Source organism: Cydia fagiglandana, chromosome 20 (assembly GCF_963556715.1).
Source record: "Cydia fagiglandana chromosome 20, ilCydFagi1.1, whole genome shotgun sequence".
NCBI classification, from domain to species: Eukaryota; Metazoa; Arthropoda; class Insecta; order Lepidoptera; family Tortricidae; genus Cydia; species Cydia fagiglandana.
Window position 1 is genome coordinate 15,510,190 of NC_085951.1, and position 21,567 is coordinate 15,531,756.

The 21,567-nt window shown below is 37.0% G+C and overlaps 3 protein-coding genes and 1 long non-coding RNA gene across 5 annotated transcripts; 2 read left to right on the forward strand and 2 right to left on the reverse strand.

Moving 5' to 3' along the window:
* Nucleotides 1-4,564: 4,564 nt before the first annotated feature.
* On the reverse strand, nt 4,565-7,159 carry LOC134674691 (uncharacterized). Its single transcript, XM_063532814.1, has 2 exons — nt 6,593-7,159; nt 4,565-5,797 (listed from the first exon to the last, which is right to left on the reverse strand). Exons 1-2 carry the CDS (start codon nt 6,841-6,843, stop codon nt 5,062-5,064), a joined length of 987 nt encoding a protein of 328 aa, XP_063388884.1. The 5' UTR covers nt 6,844-7,159; the 3' UTR covers nt 4,565-5,061.
* A 657-nt stretch (nt 7,160-7,816) lies between these two features.
* LOC134674911 (WD repeat and HMG-box DNA-binding protein 1-like) lies at nt 7,817-12,481 on the forward strand. The gene is made up of 9 exons (XM_063533067.1): nt 7,817-8,057; nt 8,134-8,377; nt 8,463-8,709; nt 9,405-9,520; nt 10,145-10,313; nt 11,143-11,271; nt 11,541-11,676; nt 11,881-12,063; nt 12,478-12,481. The coding sequence occupies exons 1-9, from the start codon at nt 7,981-7,983 to the stop codon at nt 12,479-12,481; spliced, it is 1,305 nt and encodes a 434-aa protein (XP_063389137.1). The 5' UTR covers nt 7,817-7,980.
* Nucleotides 12,482-13,195: 714 nt separating this feature from the next.
* LOC134674306 (uncharacterized) lies at nt 13,196-15,320 on the forward strand. Its single transcript, XR_010099593.1, has 2 exons — nt 13,196-13,455; nt 13,728-15,320. It is a non-coding gene; the product is annotated as an uncharacterized LOC134674306 (long non-coding RNA).
* A 1,817-nt stretch (nt 15,321-17,137) lies between these two features.
* LOC134674699 (dynein light chain 2, cytoplasmic) lies at nt 17,138-21,418 on the reverse strand. Of its 2 annotated transcripts, none has more exons than XM_063532823.1 (3): nt 21,259-21,418; nt 18,600-18,723; nt 17,138-17,744 (listed from the first exon to the last, which is right to left on the reverse strand). In XM_063532823.1, exons 2-3 carry the CDS (start codon nt 18,705-18,707, stop codon nt 17,583-17,585), a joined length of 270 nt encoding a protein of 89 aa, XP_063388893.1. In that variant the 5' UTR covers nt 18,708-18,723; nt 21,259-21,418; the 3' UTR covers nt 17,138-17,582. The 2 variants fall into 2 exon arrangements, with proteins under 2 accessions (XP_063388893.1, XP_063388892.1); XM_063532822.1 differs by lacking the exon at nt 21,259-21,418 and adding an exon at nt 20,876-21,006.
* Between the last annotated feature and the right edge of the window lie 149 nt (nt 21,419-21,567).

Below are 21,567 nucleotides of genomic sequence, written 5' to 3' on the forward strand. Positions count from 1 at the left end.
AGTTCAAAAAACTCACCCTTGTTTTGATCGGTAAAATAATTAAAACGAAGAAAATACGTGCCGTTTATAGAATCTGTTTTCAGCCGTGTATTCCACGGCCAAATGGTACCGATTGTATAGAGACCACCATTTTATACCACTGGAACAACCGTGTGCACACCATACACTAGCAAAATGGCCACAAAGTAGCAAGTGCAAATGCAAAATTACTTAAATTACACATGCAGCTCAGCGTGGCGCTAGTACCTATGATTACTGTATAACTTTGTATATCTCAATATTAGTACCTAATTTGCCCACATACAAAAATAAGTTTGTAACCGCAGATGTTATGCAAAGTTATTTATGCAGCTAACGATGGCGCTACAATCTATGTTGTCTAGGAATTAGTATGGCGGAGTGTTAGTTTGATAACTATCCGCACGGAAAATTAAAGTGGTACTTGTATGTGGGAGACTGTGGCTTATTTTATCAGCATGGTTGGATGATAATTGATTAATTTGATTATGCATTTAGGTAGTTGTCCTATTTTTCTATAACTACTATTTCTTACCCACGGTGTTTCTTTTTAATTCCGTTAACTTCGGTGTGTCTCACAGACTGTCTTATCAATATCGCTGCCAACTTAGTTTGGTCTGACTCTAAATAATACCTTTTGTAATTGGTATATAATAATATAATAATGGTAGTGTAGCACTTTAGAATATAATAAGGTAAACGTACTGGTGCTCGACGCGGTCCCAGTACATCATCATCTCGAAACTTAGTCATTGTCAATAGAGGTAACAACAAGGTGTCATCTATTGGGCATTTAGCATGTCGAGCACTAGTACGTTTACCTTACCTCCTGCTTGAAAGTCGGTTAAAAAATGATAAAATGCATGTTTACAAGGGTTTGCCTGCTGATCTGATTTTGTAATTTTGCTGCAAATGCGGATTTACCTATATACTCGATTCTGCTTGTTTGCTTGACTTGAAGTGTGCATTTTGCAGTTCATCAGATTTACGTAGTTACATACGTACGCACATTGTTGCACAAAAAATGCACGTATAGTATTTTTAAAACACGAAGCGTACGGTGGCTTACAATACCAAATCTCCCAAAATTGTATCGAGATGTCACCGTATCCGTAGTGGTTGAAAAATACTATAACGCCTACATAGTAGTGTCATGATGGCATGCCCATAACCACAAGTCCGAAAATTTACGACCACTAAGCGTTAGACCAAGAAAATTCTGCAGCAGTGCGTCATTTTAAACGTCAAACTTCTTTGAAATTATGACGTATAAATAACACTCGATTTTGGTAGCCCTACGTGGGCTATCGAAATCGCTGCAGACTTTTCTTGGTATATCACCAAATCAAACGGTTTAGGGCCGATACAGACGGACTGCAATCTGTTTTGAAACTGCACGCCAACTGCAACGTCGGCGTGCAGTTCCCAAACAAGTTACAGTCCGTCAGTACCGGGCCTTAGTAATTAGAATGGAATTTATGAAAAAAGGGACCCTAGGAATCAGTTCCAGGATATTAGCACTAGGTTTTAGCCATGCCCTAACCCAATTTCAATTCTAGACGCCCATTCCTAGTTTTGGCTTAACACGTTCACTGTCCGTACCGTAAAGTTAATAATTCGTGTGCTACTCTGCAGCGGCGCCACCATAACGAATACCAATGAATTATATGGTGAAATGATGTACCTAAAAGGTACATCATGTACATATAATGTTTATGGCTGTACCTGTGATAGGAAACGAAATAATCGGCATTGAAAGTGGCGCCGCTGGGGAGCATACTCCCCAGCGGCGCCACACAGTACTCATAGTTAGAAATGATATTAGCTATTTTTTTCTTATGTAAATTGATGTACTAATGCTGTTTATTACGTACCTACTGAAAAAAAGAATCATTTTGCATTGATTAGTGATTTTATTCACATTTTAATTCCGCATTCCGCCTAATCGGTATGAGTTGTAAGAGAGGCGCGCGGGTGAGCGAGATAGAGATAGAAATTCTTCCTGCGGGACCGCGCTCCCGCGGCCCACTCCTGTTTTCAACAATAAATATTTTTGTTTTTGCTTTCGTTATGTTTCTGTGTCTGTACTTCTGTATCAAAAGTAAAATTAGATATACACATTAAGTATGTTGTATTTTCTATTTTAAAAATTATATACCGTGTTTTTATTGAATTCCATTAACTTCGGGGTATGGTTAAGTACGTTTAAGAGAACTAAATGGCATAGTTATATAATATTTTTTTTTTGTTTTTTTAAGATTTTTTTATAACACGGGCATTACATTTAACTCAACCAAACAATTGAAATCTGTGACATATCAATGTCATGCCGAACATCGGTCGACCGAGATTGTACTTATAGCTGGTTTGTTAGTGCACACCGTTGTATGGGGACCTTGCACTTTGTGACTATGCGCTGAAACTTGGCACAGTTGATCGTTAGCTGGTCTTGAGCAGATACAGACCGGGAGACCTCAAGAGCCACGTCTCATTTAATGGGGGGGAGGGGGGAAGTTCGACGCCGCCGCGCTTCACTTGGAGCAACATTTCTCTAAAACTGTACCTATGTACCTGTACGATAAATTAAGGATGAGGAATCTCTTTTTGGAACCAAAACAATGCACATACTAACAAAACAAAACAAAGTAGAAAAGACAAAAAAACGTATCTTTGATTTATTCATATTTACTGGAATCAGTTATGTAACGCTGCCATACATGACCCAAAAATTTTTTATTAAGCTATGAGCTTCATCACATCTGATATTTGAGTAATTCTAAGCATTTCTAGCCTGGGGTGGGGGGGAGGGTGGGGTACAAAGACGGCCGCCACCCGTCATCTTTAAAAAATATCTATTCTGATCCTGGTGGGTACTTGGGCAAGTTTGGTATCATTTTCGTATAAACCAAAGACGTAGAATTCATTGCTGATATTTGTTTTTTTCAGTTTCATAGTAATTTTACAAGAAAAACGTAAAAAGGTGAAAAATTTGGTTGGAGATTTTTGCTACGCGGAGCCGAAACTACAAAAGATAGAAAGTTGAAATTTGCACACTAGATTACATTTATAAAGTGTACAAGAGATAAGAAGCGATTTTGGGAAATTCAACCCCTAAGGGGGTTAAAAAGGGGATGAAAGTTTGTTTGGGGTTCAAGTTTTATTTTAAGCTAGGAATTTGAAACTTCGTAAAACGATATATTATAAACATACAAGAAAACTAATTTCAGCGTTTTTGAAAATTCATCCCCTAAGGTGGTGAAAAAGGGGTTGAAAGTTTGTATGGATATGAAAAAATTTTTCGAACGCGGGACTTGAATCTTTGTATTTGGGGATATTATTAAAAGACAGGAAAAGTAATTTCAGCGTTTTGTAAAATTCATCCCCTAACAGGGTTAAAAAGAGGTTGAAAGTTTGAATCCATTACAAATCCGAGTAGACACACATTTCTTATTGCCTCCCAGGCTTGAAATGCTTAGAATTACTCAAGGAACATATATGATTAAGCTCATAGCTTAATAAAAATTTTTTGGATCAACTTTATAACTGCCTCCGCTAATTTACCAATTATTTTTTAAAGTGTAGTAGGAATCTGGAAACAAAAAATATAGTTATAGAGCTACACAACCTACCTACATGAATAATTAGCATAAAAGTTCCTACAAAAAAGGTCTTTAAAACTTTTTCGCTAAGATCAATATTAAAAACGATATTAAAGTGAGAAAATAAATTCTAAGGTCCCCTTTTTAAATATTTGTCCTAGCGAAAAAGCTATTGGCCATCCTTTAAGAGTTATTTACGAATGACTAAAAAGGGGTCATCCATTAATTACGTCACACGTTTAGGGGGAGGGAGGGGGTCAAGAAAATGTGACATATTGTGACATGGGGGAGGGGGGGAGACACAAACTTTGTGACGTCACTTTAACTTCATCAGTAACCGAAAATTTATTTAAATTATTTAGTTCGCTGTACATTTAAATAACAAGTTTTTAAAACGAAAATAGTTTTTAATCGTTTAATTTTCTTTCCTAAGCAGTTTTGGGTTATAAAATTACTAATATTTATATCGTCAAAAATATTTTGATAAAATATTAATAATACTTAGATTACTTAGGTACTTACTTAATTCGATTTGGCGATTTCGTAGAAAAAATGTGACGTCACACTAGGGGCGGAGGGATTTGCCAAATGTGACCAAATGTGACAAGGGGGGGGAGGGGTCAAAAAACCTAGAAATTGGTGTGACGTAATTTTAATGGATGACCCCAAAGGGGACCTTAGTATTTGTTTTCTCCCTTCAATATATATATTTTTTTAATATTGATCTTAGCGAAAGAAAGTAGCACTTATTTTATAAGAAATCTGAAACAGATTATTTACGTAAAATATATTTTTTTGCTGTGGGCTACCATTTACGAGTTATTTACGAAAAACTAAAAAATAAACGATTGTAGAACAAATTATAAGTAACTTTCCCACATTAATAATATGTTGTATTGAGATCACTCTGACCACGCTTAATATTATTTTTTATCTCTCATGTAAAGCCTGGCAAGTTCCTTTTTGACCCTGATATAGTGTCGCTACAAACAGCTTACATATAGCAATACTACGTCTACGTCACGAATAGTCGGGACAGTGTGTATTGGCATCGTGCAAGAGCGAGTGAGATATACAAATACCTATGTAATTGTAGATTGTGAAACTATGTTTTCAGGTAATCGAAAGAGCATGTTTAATTGATAATTAAATATGAACTAACCTATCCGTCAAAATCTGATTCTAAATATTCGACATCCATATATTTATCAGATTCTGGCTCCGATGAATCTTCATTTGATTCATCAGTTGATGAGTCACTTTCGGGACCACCAACCTCGATTATAAATCTTTCTGTCTGTGATTCGATTATAGGACCTTTTGTACTATATCCGTCTTCTATTTTTTTTACGTGGTCGCAGCATTTTCTCCAATTTTCTATAGGGACTTCCTAAATAATAACAAAGTGTTAAGTTAGTTATATTTTTAACTATTCAATAAAATTCTAAACATTTGTAAATGTAAATACCTGAAAACTATCTTCAACGAGCTTTAGGAAGGCATCATTTGTGATGGAAACATTTTTAGTTGCCACTTTTGCCTTCACGATGCCCCAAATCATCTCAATAGGATTTAAATCACAGTGATAGGGCGGTAACCTTATCACTTTGTGACCATGATTTGAGAGAATCGTATCTATTTCGTATACTGGTTCCGGTTTATGACGTCTCAAAATTGTGACCAATTTATCTTTAGATGCGTTTTGTGGAAATGAGATGTTATTTAAACGCAGCCACTCAGCAATGATGTGTTTTCTATCGTTTGATGTTGGAGCTTTGTTAATTTGGAAAGAATGGTACCGGGCATTATCCATTATAACACACGTGGGTTCACTGAGATTGGGAATTAATTTCTGCAAAACCCATTTCTTAAAATTGTTTCTGTTCATGGAGTCATGATAATCGGCTTTTTTTTCTTTATCATTATATATTAAGAGTGCATTAGGAACAAATCCCGATGGTCCACCAGCATGAACGATAATATATCGTTTGCCGGTTGAAACGGATTTCGACACACCGGGTTCATTTTCACTCTGCCAACATTTTGCATGGTTAAGAGAAGTATGGATGTAAGTCTCATCTAAATAAACAAGAGGCATATTTTTGTCCCTCGCTTCTTTTATTTCGTCTAAATAACTTTCCCGCCAAACTACAATATCCGAACGCTCCTTCAATATGGACCTTCGAGCAACACCGGCTTCCGACACGTCGGAAGGGAGGGGCCCAAGCGATATCTCACCGTACAAATCATTCTGCCATTTTTCGCGGGGGGAAGGTGCACACAGTTGCACTTCTCACACACTTACATACAAAATCCAATCAAAGGCCCCACCGCGAACCACGTTCGACGTGTTGCCTCTCTATGGCACTTGTAAATTCATACGTAAGCGTGACAGGGAGGCAACACGTCGAACGTGGTTTGCGGTAGGCCCTCTGTAATGACGACACAAATACATAGAAAATGACACACGTCAAAGACAAATCTTGCAAACCTCGATCTCTTTTTGTGTACGGACGAGTGACTAGTGTCACAACACGCACACTAACACATTTTCGTTGAAGTATGTCATTGTATTCTGAGAGATGAGAAGTCGGATTTGTCGCTCGACCGATCCGCAATTTGTACTGAGCGAGCAAAATCGATAAATCCAACAATTACTTGAGACTAAAATATAATAATTGTATTTAAATGTAATTAAACGTATGATATGTTAAAAAAATATTACATGTGAAATGTAACACTTTCTTTTTGTAAATTTGATGTCCCCGACCTCTTTTTATAACAAAAAACCGAGCAAACAGGCATTTTTGTGCAGCAGTGTTCACGCGCGCGTCTGGACTCGGTCTAGTGAAAAATCCAAGTGCAACTAGTTTTATTACCCGCGCTAGATTATATTGACGCGCTAATCTTGTACCTCGGCAGAGGGGAAATAGTGCGAATGCCGCCTCCCTTCCGTGTTGCTCGAAGATATGGACCGTTGGTTTCTGCACTTTTTATATTTGAACCCCATACTGTGCAATAGCAATCGCAAATACTCCCTACTACCGGTAAAACCTATATCTTTTTTTAATTCGGTAAGCAGAGTTTTGAGAGTTGGTACTTGCTTTCGCACAGCATAGAATTCATGAATTTTGTGCCTAATGGCACATTTGTCGAAGTCGTCTATTTGTATTCTTTTTTTTGGTATCGGTGGCAATGGCGGCAAAGTCTCATTCTTTTTGTGCATATTTTTGATTGTAGTACTACAGACGCCTTGAATGAGAAAAAAATAATAATTTAATAATTAATATACATATTTAGTACCAATAAACTAACCAGTTCATTACAACCGCACTATGAATATCAGTACCCGTCATGTCAGCAACTAATTTCAAAACATTGTTTAATGGAATGCTGTTGAATCCTTCGTCCTTTTTCTGCCGCAAGTATTTAAATGTGTTTAAAATTATTATTTTTGCATCGGGGTGAATTTTTTTGGGCATTTTGATTTCAAAATCGATTATTATCCTGAAATATATACAATTATTTTCGATATGTTTACATCGGTGACCAGCCCATCGACACCCCATACTATGATAAACTATGAACGTACTTGTTACCAACATTGAGGCATAGAAATAATCTTATCGAATTAAAATGACTGTTGTTGCATTTTGGTAGCACATACCATACTTGCTTTCAACTTAGTCGTATTATACTTACTTTTCTTTAGGTTGGTATGATCGGTAAAACGTCAACCGTCATTTTAAATTTTCGTGACAGCGGTAATATTAAGTGATTATTTTTGGTAAAAGACAAAATTATTTTCTCTTTTGCTTAAATGGGGGGCAAATCTTTGCGAAAATGTGAAGTTTGTGGGGTCAGGCGTGTAAGAAGATTAACGTCTGATATATTTTTGGCGAGATTTCCGCTTGACCCCAACAGGTCGATAAACTGATGTTTTATGCGATATTTTCATTTTGAGTCGTTACCAGATACTAATTTAATTAGTTTGGAGCAGTTTTTATCGTTTACAATCCTTGATTAAAACGAAAACATTCTGTGAATAGGTTCTTCTTGTAAAAAACTAGGTAACCTAAGGACACGAATAGTGTGCGAACAACTTGTCGATAATCCCTTTATTTCAGATGTCGATTATGGGTAAAGTTGACCGGCAACGAAGATTTGGTATATTTACTTCGAAATGATTGTAACGATTTTATCAGTTACTCGAACAGATTGAAATGATGGAAGTTTGTTCCCGCCAAATGAAGCGTCAAAGTCAAATTAAGTCGATTTGTTTTGAGGTTGTTCATGTATTTTGTGCAAGTTAAAATAGTTTAATAATTACGGATTAAATCACATGCGATTAATTTAGATAAAAATGAAAATAGATAGTAGACCCCTAAGATATGCTCATGCAGAGGGTTATACGGATGTTTGCTACACTGAAGACGGACAGTGAGTTTTTATTTCTATTGCTTATGTTTTAATACTATAAGTATTTGGATTATAAACAAATATATTTACTCTTCAGGCATATAATTACTTGCGGCAATGACGGAGATGTTCGAATATGGGTTGACATAAAAGACGACGATCGTAACTCCCATTGCGTTGGAGAGAGCGCGACAGCGGTGTGTTTTAAAGACAAGAGGCTGTATGTGGCTACTGATAATCATGCTGTACAAGCTTACACATTCCCGGCTTTCGACAAGGACGGTATTGTCACTAGATTTACTGCATCGGTAACACAAATTATGACAAGCACTAAAATTGAGGTGAGTTGCACTACAAATTTCCTGTGATTATTTACCAAGCATTTAAGTCTATGGAACTGCTGATTCTATATTTTGCTTTTTTTAGGCTTTGGGCTGTACATCAGAAAACATGGAAGCAAAAATATGTAGTCCAGAAGGAGGTGCTCCTTTATTTATGATGTCTGAACACAAAGGCCCAGTCCTCAGTATAGCACTGTGTCCACAAATGAAATATTCGTCCACATCTTGTGGGGACGGCATGTTGAGGATATGGGACATTGACACACAGAAAATGGTCAAAGAAATAGCTTGTGTTCCTAAAATTAATACATTTTATTCTGCTAAAGTTGTATGTAAGTATTTGTAAGTAGTTGTATTTTACTTCTGCTTCTCATTTTTATGCATCTAATTCAGTAAATAAAATCAGACAGATATTAGAAGCCTGTACATTATGTCAAGCTTTACTCCACTTTACTCGTCATACTCTTACCAATTATATTATTTTGTGTCAGTTATGTATTTTTAATTTTATTTTGTATTGTATATTTTGACATTAAAGATATTGAATTGAATTGTAAAGATCTTTATATGTAAACCAGGGATGTTGCGGATGCAGATTTATTGACATCCGCGGATATTTAAAGCCTCACATCTGCGGATGCGGATGTCAAGATTTGGTACTTAAAAAACGTCAAATATTATATTTTTAGCATTCTTTATTAAAAAAAAACCAAACATTTAGTATTTGAGCAAGAATATAGGTGCGTTTTTTTAATAAACAGTAACTTGGCCGACTTTTCGGGATCTAGACGATTTCGTTATATATAATGACGAAATTACCTAGCACCTACGCCGCCGCCGCCGCCACTAACAAGTTCCTGTTAGTTACCAACTTGGTCAACATCCGCATAATGCGGATGTTGAAAATAATGCGAATGTTCCGCGGATGCGGATGTGGATGCGAATATCCGCAACATCCCTGATGTAAACTATTGAAGGTCCATTATTTAGCCTCAGTAAGAAGTTAATATCACACAAAATATTGCAGGTCGCATGGATTTTGAGCCATCTGAGGGCAGGTACCTGGCTTACCCCAACAACAGGGAAGTGACCTTATTGGAGTATGAGACTTGGGGACAAAGGATGACATTCACACACAGCTCAGTTAGTATTATTTCACTAACATGAGACTAATGTACATTACAATGCACATATTCGTGCAACCTAATTTGAACCTTCCATGAACCAAATAAAGTAGCATTTCTTTTGTTTCATTGTTTTTTAAGACAAACGAAATTCGTTCTAATTTACTTATCAAATAAGGTTCAAATTAAATAATTGAAAACTTTATATGGTGGATCTTAGAGGTTAATGCAGTCTTTCATTTTGCAATAAATTGTTATTGTAATTGGTAAATATTGAACAAAGTCTGATGGTTTTCTACCTGAGGAAGAGGCATAGGGCCAGGTGGGACCTCCATACAATTCAATGGACTTTGTGCACAAATTATACTGGAATACATAATTGTTCACTCTTTCCAATAATATATTGGATTATAAAGGAGCCTACTTAACAGTGGCGGCGCGTCCATTAAAGCCGATTCCCATCGGCTTGCCTGTTTTTGGACGTTCGAGCTGTAAAAGAAATATGTAAGCCAAATTTTATTAGCCCCGGCTTGCCTACGGATATGTTTCACGCGCCGCCCCTGCTACTTAAGCCAGATTTTTTCTACGATTTGAAGTTGCGATTGTTAGATTTGTTAGTTAGTATTGCAATTGTATATTTCAGATAAAATGTGCAATATCCCAATGTCGCTTTTCACCATGTGGTCAATATTTGGCGGCAAGCACCATAGCCGGGCAGATAGCGGTGTGGGAAGTACAGTCCGGTACTTGCACGGGCATCATCGAGCATCCCACATCACATAATGTTACAGCGATAGCATGGAACCCTAAAGGTAATATTATAATTAACTAAGAAACTTTTCGTTTTTATTATCATTATAATTTTCTTTTCTTGTTCTTTTATTTACGCTGTTGGTACAGTACGGATGTCTACCGTCTCCAATTCTCCCTCAATTGCTCAAAGGTTTACTGGAAGAGATCCCTTAAAGGGATAAGTTCGCCTTTGTACTAATGACGAATGTTATTTTTCCTGTTTTGTTTTGTTTTTTGTACAATAAAGTGTTTTACTACTACTACTACTAAAGGTATATAAAACTTATATTTACTATGCTTTTAGTAGACATACATTCCATACATATTTGTAAGGGTGGTGAGCTAATTAACAGTTATGCTGCATATACATTTGCGTCTGTCCACGACTTACCCCCTTATTCATAAACGTTTACTAAAGTTCACAAGCCGATAATAATCGTTTGTCCCTTTCTGACGTATATTAGTATGATGGAAAGGGACAAACTATTATCAGCTTGTCAACTTTAGTAAGCGTTTATGGATAAGGGGGTTAATGCGTACAATTAGTACGTTCATCATCATCATCTGTTTTATTGTACCCCATAATGTATTGAGCCGGAGCGCCATCTAACTCAGCAGTCGAATTTGAAGTAGGTCCGTTTTTTTTCGTAGACCAATAAGTCTCTATGTATCCTGTATTGTATGTATCAGTGGCGGCGCGTCAAACATATTCATAGGCAAGCCGGGGCTAATTTGGCTTACATATTCCTTTACAACTCTGCTCAAACGTCCAAAAACAGGCAAGCCGATGGGAATCGGCTTTTATGGACGCGCCGCCACTGGTATGTATCTAAACTATTTATCTTTCAGGAAATGGTGTGTTGGCGTATTGCGATGTGTCCGGGCAGCTGGGTGCACTGATGAATTGCTATGGCAAGGACAGCAAGGCTGATGCTGATGCGCCTGACGATGTTGAAATGGTGGAGAGAGCTGATGATGGTAGGTTTATAATTATAAACTCCTCCTTCCGCCTCCTTGCATCGGTTTCCTCATCACCGAGGGTCGTGGCCACTTCTAGGGAACAGCTTCCCTTTGACAATTTGCCGCCATCTCTTTCTGTCTGTCGCCGAATGTATATAATTATAAATCACCAAATTGAGCAAAACTATCAGGGAATAAAGAAGTGGACCCAGTTACAAAATTGTCCTTATTAACAGCCAACCTGATGGCTTCACGTTTTATTTAATACTAATGATTTCTTATTTCAGGTAATGACTTGGACAATTTGATCGAAAACTATAACAGTGACGACGATGACAACGCGATATCGCTAGAGAAGCTCAAGAATGAAACGCTAGGGTTGGGGACAGTGAGAGACGAAGACGAGTCAAGACCCGTGTCGCGGCACGGCACATACAAATTAGATTCGCGTTCACAAAGTTACTCACCACCTTGTACCATCAGCCGCAAAAGTGCATGGCGACTATGAATGAATTCATTCATAATTTCTCCACGCAAATTCGCAGCTCATTGTACTTCAAAAAACCTTTAATTTATTATAAAGCTTAAAATTATGTTGTTAACTGCATATGGTTTTTACCATTCCAGATACATGTGCTGGAACGACATCGGCATAGTCCGATGCCACACGCAGGAGAACGGCGAGTCGACCATCGACGTAGAGTTCCACGACACCAACCTCCACCACGGGATCAATCTCAACAACTACCTGAATCACACCATGGCCAGCCTGTCTGCGAGCGTGCTGGTGTTGGCCTGTGAAACGTCTAGGTTAGTTAGGCCCATTTGTATCATTCCGCCAACCCGGGGTTAACCGGTTAAACCTGGAGTTACCATGGTTATTTACCAGTACAATTTGACACTAGGTTAATGGTGAAAAAATTACTTATCCTTCCATAGAAAATGGACCAGCCAAAATGTATGAAACACCCTTTTCTTTTTCGCCATTTCGGTGTTGTCCCCATAGTAAAAGTTGTTCAGTATAATACCAAACCTCCCTGGCAACGGGAATGCAGTTATATTTTAGCCACCATGTATATCATTTTAATAACGTTAAAAAAACGTCTATAAAAATTATATAATGCATACCTAAGTTGAATTAGTTGTTATTTTCCTTAAGAATACATAAAATGGGAAACACTATGCATTCATCTCAAGGTTAATAATTATGAATGATTTGCGAAGATGAGGGTGAATTTTCCTTGCAAATGGGTATTTCTATAACTAATTGTGACAAATCAGATTTATGCAAATAATGTTTTAATGGTGCAATAAAAACTTTTTTTTCTACTCGTCGACTATAATTCTTGAATTAAGATTTCTTATACCAAACTTCAATTGGGTATTTTTAATGTATGGGCTCCCAACTCAACTATAATATTCATATCGATTCTGTTTAGTCAACTATAATGAAACTGACCAATCACAGCTTGCCGCGATCAAGAGGCCGCCGAAAGACGCTGGATGCGGGTCGCTTCCAACCGGTACGAATGGAGGTCCAAGGGGGAGGCCTATGTTCAGCAGTGGACGTCTTATGGCTGAGATGATGATGATGATGATGATGATGAAACAAAATCTACCCTCAAATGGCTTCTTAAGTAAGCCAGTTGAGGTTGGATGAAAACATTACACGATCAAATAACGTAGGTTAAAGTCAGGTCGTTTGGTGACATATCTAGGCGGTTTTGCATTTGGTTGGTTAACCAATAAATCTTATAACTACCCGAAAATGTAAAAATTGTTTGTTTACTTTTTAAAGATACAGACTACAAGTGCTGGTATTAAAAAAAAGGTGGTACCAGAGTTAGGCTTGCAACTTTCAAAAAGATGATTATACAATCAAATCCTTTATTATGTATGACCTTTCCGGAACATCGGAATTGTGTGTAATGCCAACTCCTATGTTGAATAAGACATGCACAAGATTTTAATGGTGATTATTATAGATAGACTACGCAATAGCTAATCTATTAAAAAAATATCTATATCTTACAGCAAACTAGTATGCATATCGCTGGTCGGCAGCAGCAAGGAGTGGAGCGTTTCCATGCCCGATACCGAGGAGATCCTGTGCGTCACGGCGGGCAGCGACGTCGTCGCGTGTGCGACTAACGCGAGGTTGCTGCGGCTGTTCACGCCAATGGGCACGCAGAGACAGGTCTGGTAAGTATTTTTTTTAATACGTCATAAATCGTAAACCGCAATTTTATTATGTTACTTGCTGCTACGGAACCCTTCATGGGTGAGTCCGACTCGCACTTGGCCGCTTTTTAACGCGTGTTGAAAAAGCTCCCGTGCGAATGGGGGCTTACGTAATTTTAGAGATCTAAGCATACATACAGACAAGCAGCGGGAAGCGACTTTGTTTTATACTATGTAGTGATGAACAATTTGTTACTAATCATAATTATTATTAACAAATCATTTTGTTTTAGATGATGCTTCGACTTCAAGGGTAAAAACGAATAAAACCACAGATTGTATACGAGGAACACCGCCAAAATATGGCTACAGCAACATAGAAATGACTCCACGAAAAAAAAAACTTGTAAAAAAGTTGCAGCGAACACAGTGTTTGTTATCATCACTCTCAAAAACATCCGTCGATTTGGACAATTGAGACAGACAGATTTAACAGACATAGAAAATCAACCTATTGTATATTTAAGCGGTTACATAGCTTATAGACTGTTGAAGAACGTAGGCTGTCAAATGTGTTCTAATTTGCTGAAACTGGAAGATGTTACAGATCACCCAATGTATAAATTTATAAGCTTGCGGGAGTGGTGGCAAGAAAAGAAATCATTAACGTACCCATCTATCCAGCTGTGTCGTACAATTGAGGAAGCGAAAAACTATTTTGAAAAAAATAGTCATTTATTATATGAAGAAAATGTCGGGCAAATGTTTTGCACACTTTTTGCGGCAAACATTAACATAACCTGGTGGACATGTAAGGAACATGAGGATTTCATGAAAAAACAATTATTTTGGTTTGTGACCAAAATCTTAATTAGAAGACAGTGCCAAATATTAAATTCGGATATTATTAAAACAGAAGAAATTTCTGCGAACGCTGCAAAGATAGCTCAACTAAGAAGCGCTGCAAAATAATATATGTAATTACGAGTATGCAATATCAATTCCACGCGGACGAAGTCGCGGGCAACACCGCGACTTCGTCCGCGTGGAATCTTATCTTCAACATTTTACATCTTTAGTACCTATAATTTTCATATCCAAGCAATGTTGACATTTTTTAGCAAGTTGTATGAAGTTTTAAGTCAAGTGGATTTTGATGTTGGTTGCTGAAATTACTTTTCTTGTATTCTTATAATAGGTACCTATGCCCTTATACAAAGATTCAAGTTCCGCATTCCGCACTCACAAAATATCTGATCTCCATACAAACTTTCAACCCCTTTTTCACCACCTTAGGGGATGAATTTTCATAAATGCTGAAATGAGTTTTCTTGTATTTTAATTTAAAACGTTTTTACAAAGTTTCAAGTTCCTTGCTTAAAATAAAATTTGCACCCGCAGACAAACTTCCATCCCCTTTTTAACCCCCTTAGGGGTTGAAATTCCAAAAACGTTGCAATCACTTTTTTTTGCATACGGCTATTATGCCTTTCTAAGAAGTTTCAAAACCATTTGTAATGGATTCAAACTTTCAACCCCTTTTTAACCCTGTTAGGGGATGAATTTTACAAAACGCTGAAATTACTTTTCCTGTCTTCTAATAATATCCCTAAATACAAAGATTCAAGTCCAACACTCGAAAAAATGTTTGATATCCATACAAACTTTCAACCCCTTTTTCATCACTTTAGAGGTTGAATTTTCAAAAACGCTGAAATTAGTTTTCTTGTATTTAAATAATATATCTTTTAACGAAGTTTCAAATTCGTAGCTCAAAAGAAAACTTTAACCCCATACAAACTTTACGTTCATAACATAAGCGTATTGTAATAATAAACTATCTGTATCATATCTTTAATATGTTAAATAAAATTATTTTTATATTTTGCTTTTATTTTATTAATCCTAGTGATACTCAAAATTTACTGTTACTATAGTACAGTACAGCAGCATGTACAGTCGCCATCAGATATATCGAAGCGGCCAAAGTGCTCACAAATATCTGAACACGCCTCTATTGTCATGGCGCTAGGTGCGTGTTCAGATATTTTTGAGCACCTCGGCCGCTCCGATATATCTGATGGCGACTGTATCGCACATTTATCGATATCGATAAAGAGCAGGTACGCCAGTAGTGGCAAGCCCTAGTGTTGTTTTTTTTTGTGTTGGCAATATTGACATGTATTTGGTGTGTTGGCACAATGTACGTTCATAATTCGGTTTAAGGCTTGTTCGAAAGTGCCGACTCTTAAAACGTAGTGATTATATGCTCAGTGTCGGTGACATTCAATGACTTCCAACGTCTGTTGTCAAAAGAAATCATTGCCATTGAAATAAATTAGTTCCATTGAAAATCCGCAACGTGGCCAAGGGCAAAAAGGAACTTGCCAGGCTTTAACAACAGTTTTGTGTAATAAACTATTTTCTTAAACGTAATAAGTGTAGCTTTATAATTATATTTTTTGTTTTCAGATTCCTACTACACTTTAAAAAAAATTGCTAATTATGAAAAAATCAAAGATACGTTTTTTGTCTTTTCTACTTTGTTTTTTTTTTGTTAGTATAGTGCATTGTTTTGGTTCCAAAAATAGATTCCTCATATTTATCCGAAAATGATATATCACATGCCCTAATAGGTACAGTTTTAGAGAAATGTTGCTCCAAGTGAAGCGCGGCGGCATCGAACTTACCCCCTCCCCCCCCCCCCCACTAAATGAGACGTGGCTCTTGAGGTCTCCCGGTCTGTATCTGCTCAAGACCAGCTAACGATCAACTGTGCCAAGTTTCAGCGCATAGTCACAAAGTGCAAGGTCCCCATACAACGGTGTGCACTAACAAACCAGCTATAAGTACAATCTCGGTCGACCGATGTTCGACATGACATTGATATGTCACAGATTTCAATTGTTTGGTTGAGTTAAATGTAATGCCCGTGTTATAACAACGCTATATGCTACATTTAATTACTGATTAAACTTAAAAAAAAATCTAAAAAAAAAAACAAAAAAAAAATATTTAATTAACTATGCCATTTAGTTCTCTTAAACGTACTTAACCATACCCTGAAGTTAACGGAATTCAATAAAAACACGGTGTATAATTTTAAACATAGAAAATACAACATACTTAATATGTGTATCTAATTTTACTTTTGATACAGAAGTACAGACACAGAAACATAACGAAAGCAAAAACAAAAATATTTATTGTTGAAAACAGGAGTGGGCCGCGGGAGCGCGGTCCCGCAGGAAGAATTTCTATCTCTATCTCGCTCACCCGCGCGCCTCTCTTACAACTCATACCGATTAGGCGGAATGCGGAATTAAAATGTGAATAAAATCACTAATCAATGCAAAATGATTCTTTTTTTCAGTAGGTACGTAATAAACAGCATTAGTACATCAATTTACATAAGAAAAAAATAGCTAATATCATTTCTAACTATGAGTACTGTGTGGCGCCGCTGGGGAGTATGCTCCCCAGCGGCGCCACTTTCAATGCCGATTATTTCGTTTCCTATCACAGGTACAGCCATAAACATTATATGTACATGATGTACCTTTTAGGTACATCATTTCACCGTATAATTCATTGGTATTCGTTATGGTGGCGCCGCTGCAGAGTAGCACACAATAATTCGATTGGGACAGTGAACGTGTTAAGAATGCCCTAAGTGTTTTTGCTCAAAATAAAACATTCTATGTGGTTTGTAAGAAAGTTTAATAATAGAAGTAGTGAAAATATCTCCAGTGAATGTATCAACAAAGAAAGTAAACAATAGATTTAGTTAGGTACTAACATATGACTTTCACACTAAAGTCTAGGAATAATTAACTAAAATTTCTTTAATATAAATATACACTAGAAGTGAATGTTTACCACAAGTCAATATTGATTCTTAAGTTAAGCTAAACACAGTACATTTACACAGTGCCTCGCGGGGTGATGGAGCCCGACCGGCGGCCCATACAAGCTCTCACACATACACTCAGGCCTGCGCGCTTCGCCTCGCTAACTAATGACATGCACCCGATGGTAGGAATGTAAGCGACCCCCGCTGTCCCAGTGGACCCCGAGGCGAGGCACGACGGCCCGGTAATACTGCATCCTAACAACAAAAAATTTAGAGCGAAGTGTGCAGAGGGGGTTTAACCACTCTTGAACAGGAGAATGGCGACCTGGCCGAGGTAGAAGTAAATGAAGTGGCGGGTTTCGTGCGTCACGTACGAGCCGAAGTTGCGCCCCACGATGCAGTGCCACGTCGGGTTGTATTTCTTGTCGAATTCCTTCTTGATGAATGCAGCAATATCCTGAAATTAAAAAAAAAACTTTATTAAGTGAACTAAGTAAAGAAAACTTTTTTAAGCCGAATAGGTATCTCATTGGCTCTCAATACAGATTAATTTATAGCAGTAGTCAGTTTCAATCAAAATGAACTTATTTATTGAGATGCATCCACACCGCAGTTGTTTTTGAAGAGCAACACCATTACCTAATGTTACTATGTAGCATAGTGTTGGTCCACAAATGTTAACTACAGTATGGACAAACTTTTATGCTTGGAAATTGTTCTGAAAAAAATTAATCAAAATAATTTTTACAATTTCAACCACTAGGGTTAATCATGATAATTACCAAATAATCAGAATCATTTATTCATTAATTTTCACATGAGAACCTCCAACCACTAACCACAAATAAGGAAACTTGTTATCTGTGGGAACAATTGAAATCAGAGATGCACCTATCCGGTATCCGGCCTATCCGGCCACTATTTTACTATCCGGCCGGATACTGGATAGTGACCTTCTATCCGGCCGGATACCGGATAGTAACATTGCATGATTCGGAGTAAACAAATTGGATTTAAGAAACAGACACGGTCATAATCGTACTTGTTTATTATTTTAAAACAATTTAATCATTCCACTGACTTGCACGCGCACTCATTTCGAACCTAGAAACGAGTCCGCGCGAACGTTTACTAGGAAACAGGTCAAACCTGCAGAATGCGCACCTGAAAAACCGAAATGTAGGTATAGTTCCGCCGGCCGAATATCCGGCGGCCGGATACCGGATATTCGGCCAGTGTCCAGGCCGGATATCCGGTATCCGGTATCCGGCCAAACAACTATCCGTTGCATCTCTAATTGAAATATAGGTACCTTTTCAATGTTGAATTTTTCAAGCGCTTGCGTCGCACAGTCCACAGCATCCTGCTGCATCTCCTCGCTCATGTCAGCATTCTTGATCACCGCCTTGCGGTCGCACATCTTGTCAGTTGTATGTCTGGAAAGTTTCAAAACTTTAAATCTCACTTGTCACACTACACTAAGTCTTGCACTGGTAATCCGGGATGAAAATTAGTTTTTTTTTTTAATTAATCAGGCAAGCAGCGGCTGATGTCTGTATCGCGCGCGCTCTGAGGATGTTCTGAGAAAATCAGGTGTGCAGCCCAGGTAAGTGCTCATTCATGACCTTGCCCTTTAGTTACGGTACATTTACACGAGGCCACTTGGCGAGTTCCAAGACGTTATTGGCGTGTGTCAATACTGGCAATCCAATAAATTGACGTGAGTTTGATGGATTGACTCATTCACATACAACTATGATCGCTGGTGAAATCGTTAGCCAAATTGCCTAGTGTAAACGCGCCATTACGATATCACTGGAACATAGGAGAGAAATAAATAGGATTATCTATTTCAAACGCGTGGATGGACCAGTGTTGGGCGTAATTAATTACTCGTGTAATTTAATTACTAATTGAATTACATGTAATTGAATCACAATGTAATTGAATTACATAAAATTTAATTACATGTAATTAAATTTTCTGTGTAATTTGCAATTGTAATTACATTAATTAGTAATTAAATTACTCAATTACTTTTCATTTACCTTTTTAATAATATGCAAATATGAACAAATTTACTTGGAGTAATTATAAAGAAAAACTTTTATGAATATCATTATACGCTGGATAACGTTATAACATATTTTTTGTCCCTGGAATCATACCTTTACATGGTACTATGTGACAAACCACGTTGAATATGGCGGTCGGCGCTTACGTCGCGTAGCACCGCATTAGTATTGGGGCGCCGCTAATAATGACGTAAGCGCCAACCTAAGGTGCCTTTCGGGTTGGACTGTAGCAAAGGGCGGCTGGGACTTAGAATTTTTTTTGACAAAGTGGTGTCATTATGACACTATTTTTAAATGATTGTAATGTGTAGATCACGTCAAAATAAGCATCTTTTACTGAAAAAACTTTTCTCTAAAATAAAAAATGAGCTGAGTTAGACGCCTCCAAAGATTGATGTTTTTAAAGGGAGCTGGGACTTAGAAAATTTTCATCGCGAGTGGTGTCATTATGACATATATTTTAAATGATTGTAACTTATAGAACACGTCAAAATAAGCTACTTTTACTTGAAAAACTTTTTTCTAAAACTTTATTAAGAACTGTTTTAAAACCCCTGTTTTTTTCATTTTCTCAAAAAAAAATCCAAGTCCCAGAAACGGCCCCCCTTTGTTACAGTCCGCTATTTTCAATATTAGAAAAAAGTTTTTCAAGTAAAAGTAGCCTATTTTAACGTGTTCTATACGTTACAATCATTTAAAATATATGTCATAATGACACCACTCGCGATGAAAATTTTCTAAGTCCCAGCTCCCTTTAAAAACATCAATCTTTGGAGGCGTCTAACTCAGCCATTTTTTATTTTAGAGAAAAGTTTTTTCAGTAAAAGATGCTTATTTTGACGTGATCTACACATTACAATCATTTAAAAATAGTATCTTAATTATTAATGACACCACTTAATCAGAAAAAAATTCTAAGTCCCAGCCCTCCCTTTGCTACAGTCCAACCAAAGTTAACATTGACAATGTTGCTTAGTCAAATTTAAAACCATTCAAAATGTTCATCTGATTTTGGAAATAAAGATGATCAAAAACTTGCATTCTATAAAAGTAATTGTAATTCAAAAAAGTAATTAAATTACAAATTTTAATTACAAAATGTAATTAATAATTTAATTACTAATTACATTTTGCAATTGTAATTAGTAATTAAAATTTTAATTACTTTCCACATGTAATGGAAATTATTTGTTGGAATTACATTTTGTAATTGCAATTGTTAATTAGTAATTCAATTACTTTTTGCCCAACACTGGGATGGACATTGTCAATAGACCTGGAGCAAAGGTTATCGCCTACCCTTCTAACATTCAATCAATACATTTTCCACACGAGTACAGGACTGTTTATGTTCAATAACAGCTATAAATAACTTTTAACTAAAGGTCAGGCGCGAAACCCGGGACTCTGGATCCAGCGCGCCTTTTACGAAATATGTCAAGTACGCGCGCCGAATAACTTCCAAATACGACACATATTTGCGAGCCTTCGCTTTCGCTTCTAATCAAATTACCTGTACTGGGTCTCTGACTCGGTCTTAGGTGGTTTTCTTGTGCTAATTCGAACGGAAGCACTAGCAGTAAGACCCGTCATCAATAAGAAAACGCGAAAATTGCCACCGCTAAGCTAATTCGTTAACATGTTACTCGGCATTATACGAAAAAGATAATGAAAAACTGCGACGTAGGAAGAAATTTCTATGGAAACATCACAATTAAATCAATAAAGCTACTTTATTGCACCTTTTTTGCGAATGAAGGTGAAAACATGTTCATCCGCATTCAGACTTTCATGCACCATTTTGTGAATACGGCAAACTACACGTAAATCTCACAATTAACGAATCACTAATCCATTGTTAAGCTAAATGAATGATAAAAATAATAAATTACTTACATTTGCTTCGGAAAAACGATTGAAATATCACGCAAAGATTTTGGTACCGGAGATTCTATGCCTACTCTCTAGAGGATTCTTTCACAGGCTTCTTTCAGCAAAGATCTCGTGTGGTATGCGGCAGAGGGCGTTCTAAATTCAAAGACAATTCGAAAAATGAAAAATGGTTGCGTTCTTTTCTCACGGTTTTCAACTTTGTTACCGGCTAGTACTTGAGTTTTATAGTAAAGAAGTGTATAAACATATGCGATATTATAAAATAAGTCAACTAAGCATTTTTATTAGTCTTTTCGTCAAAATAAGTTAAAT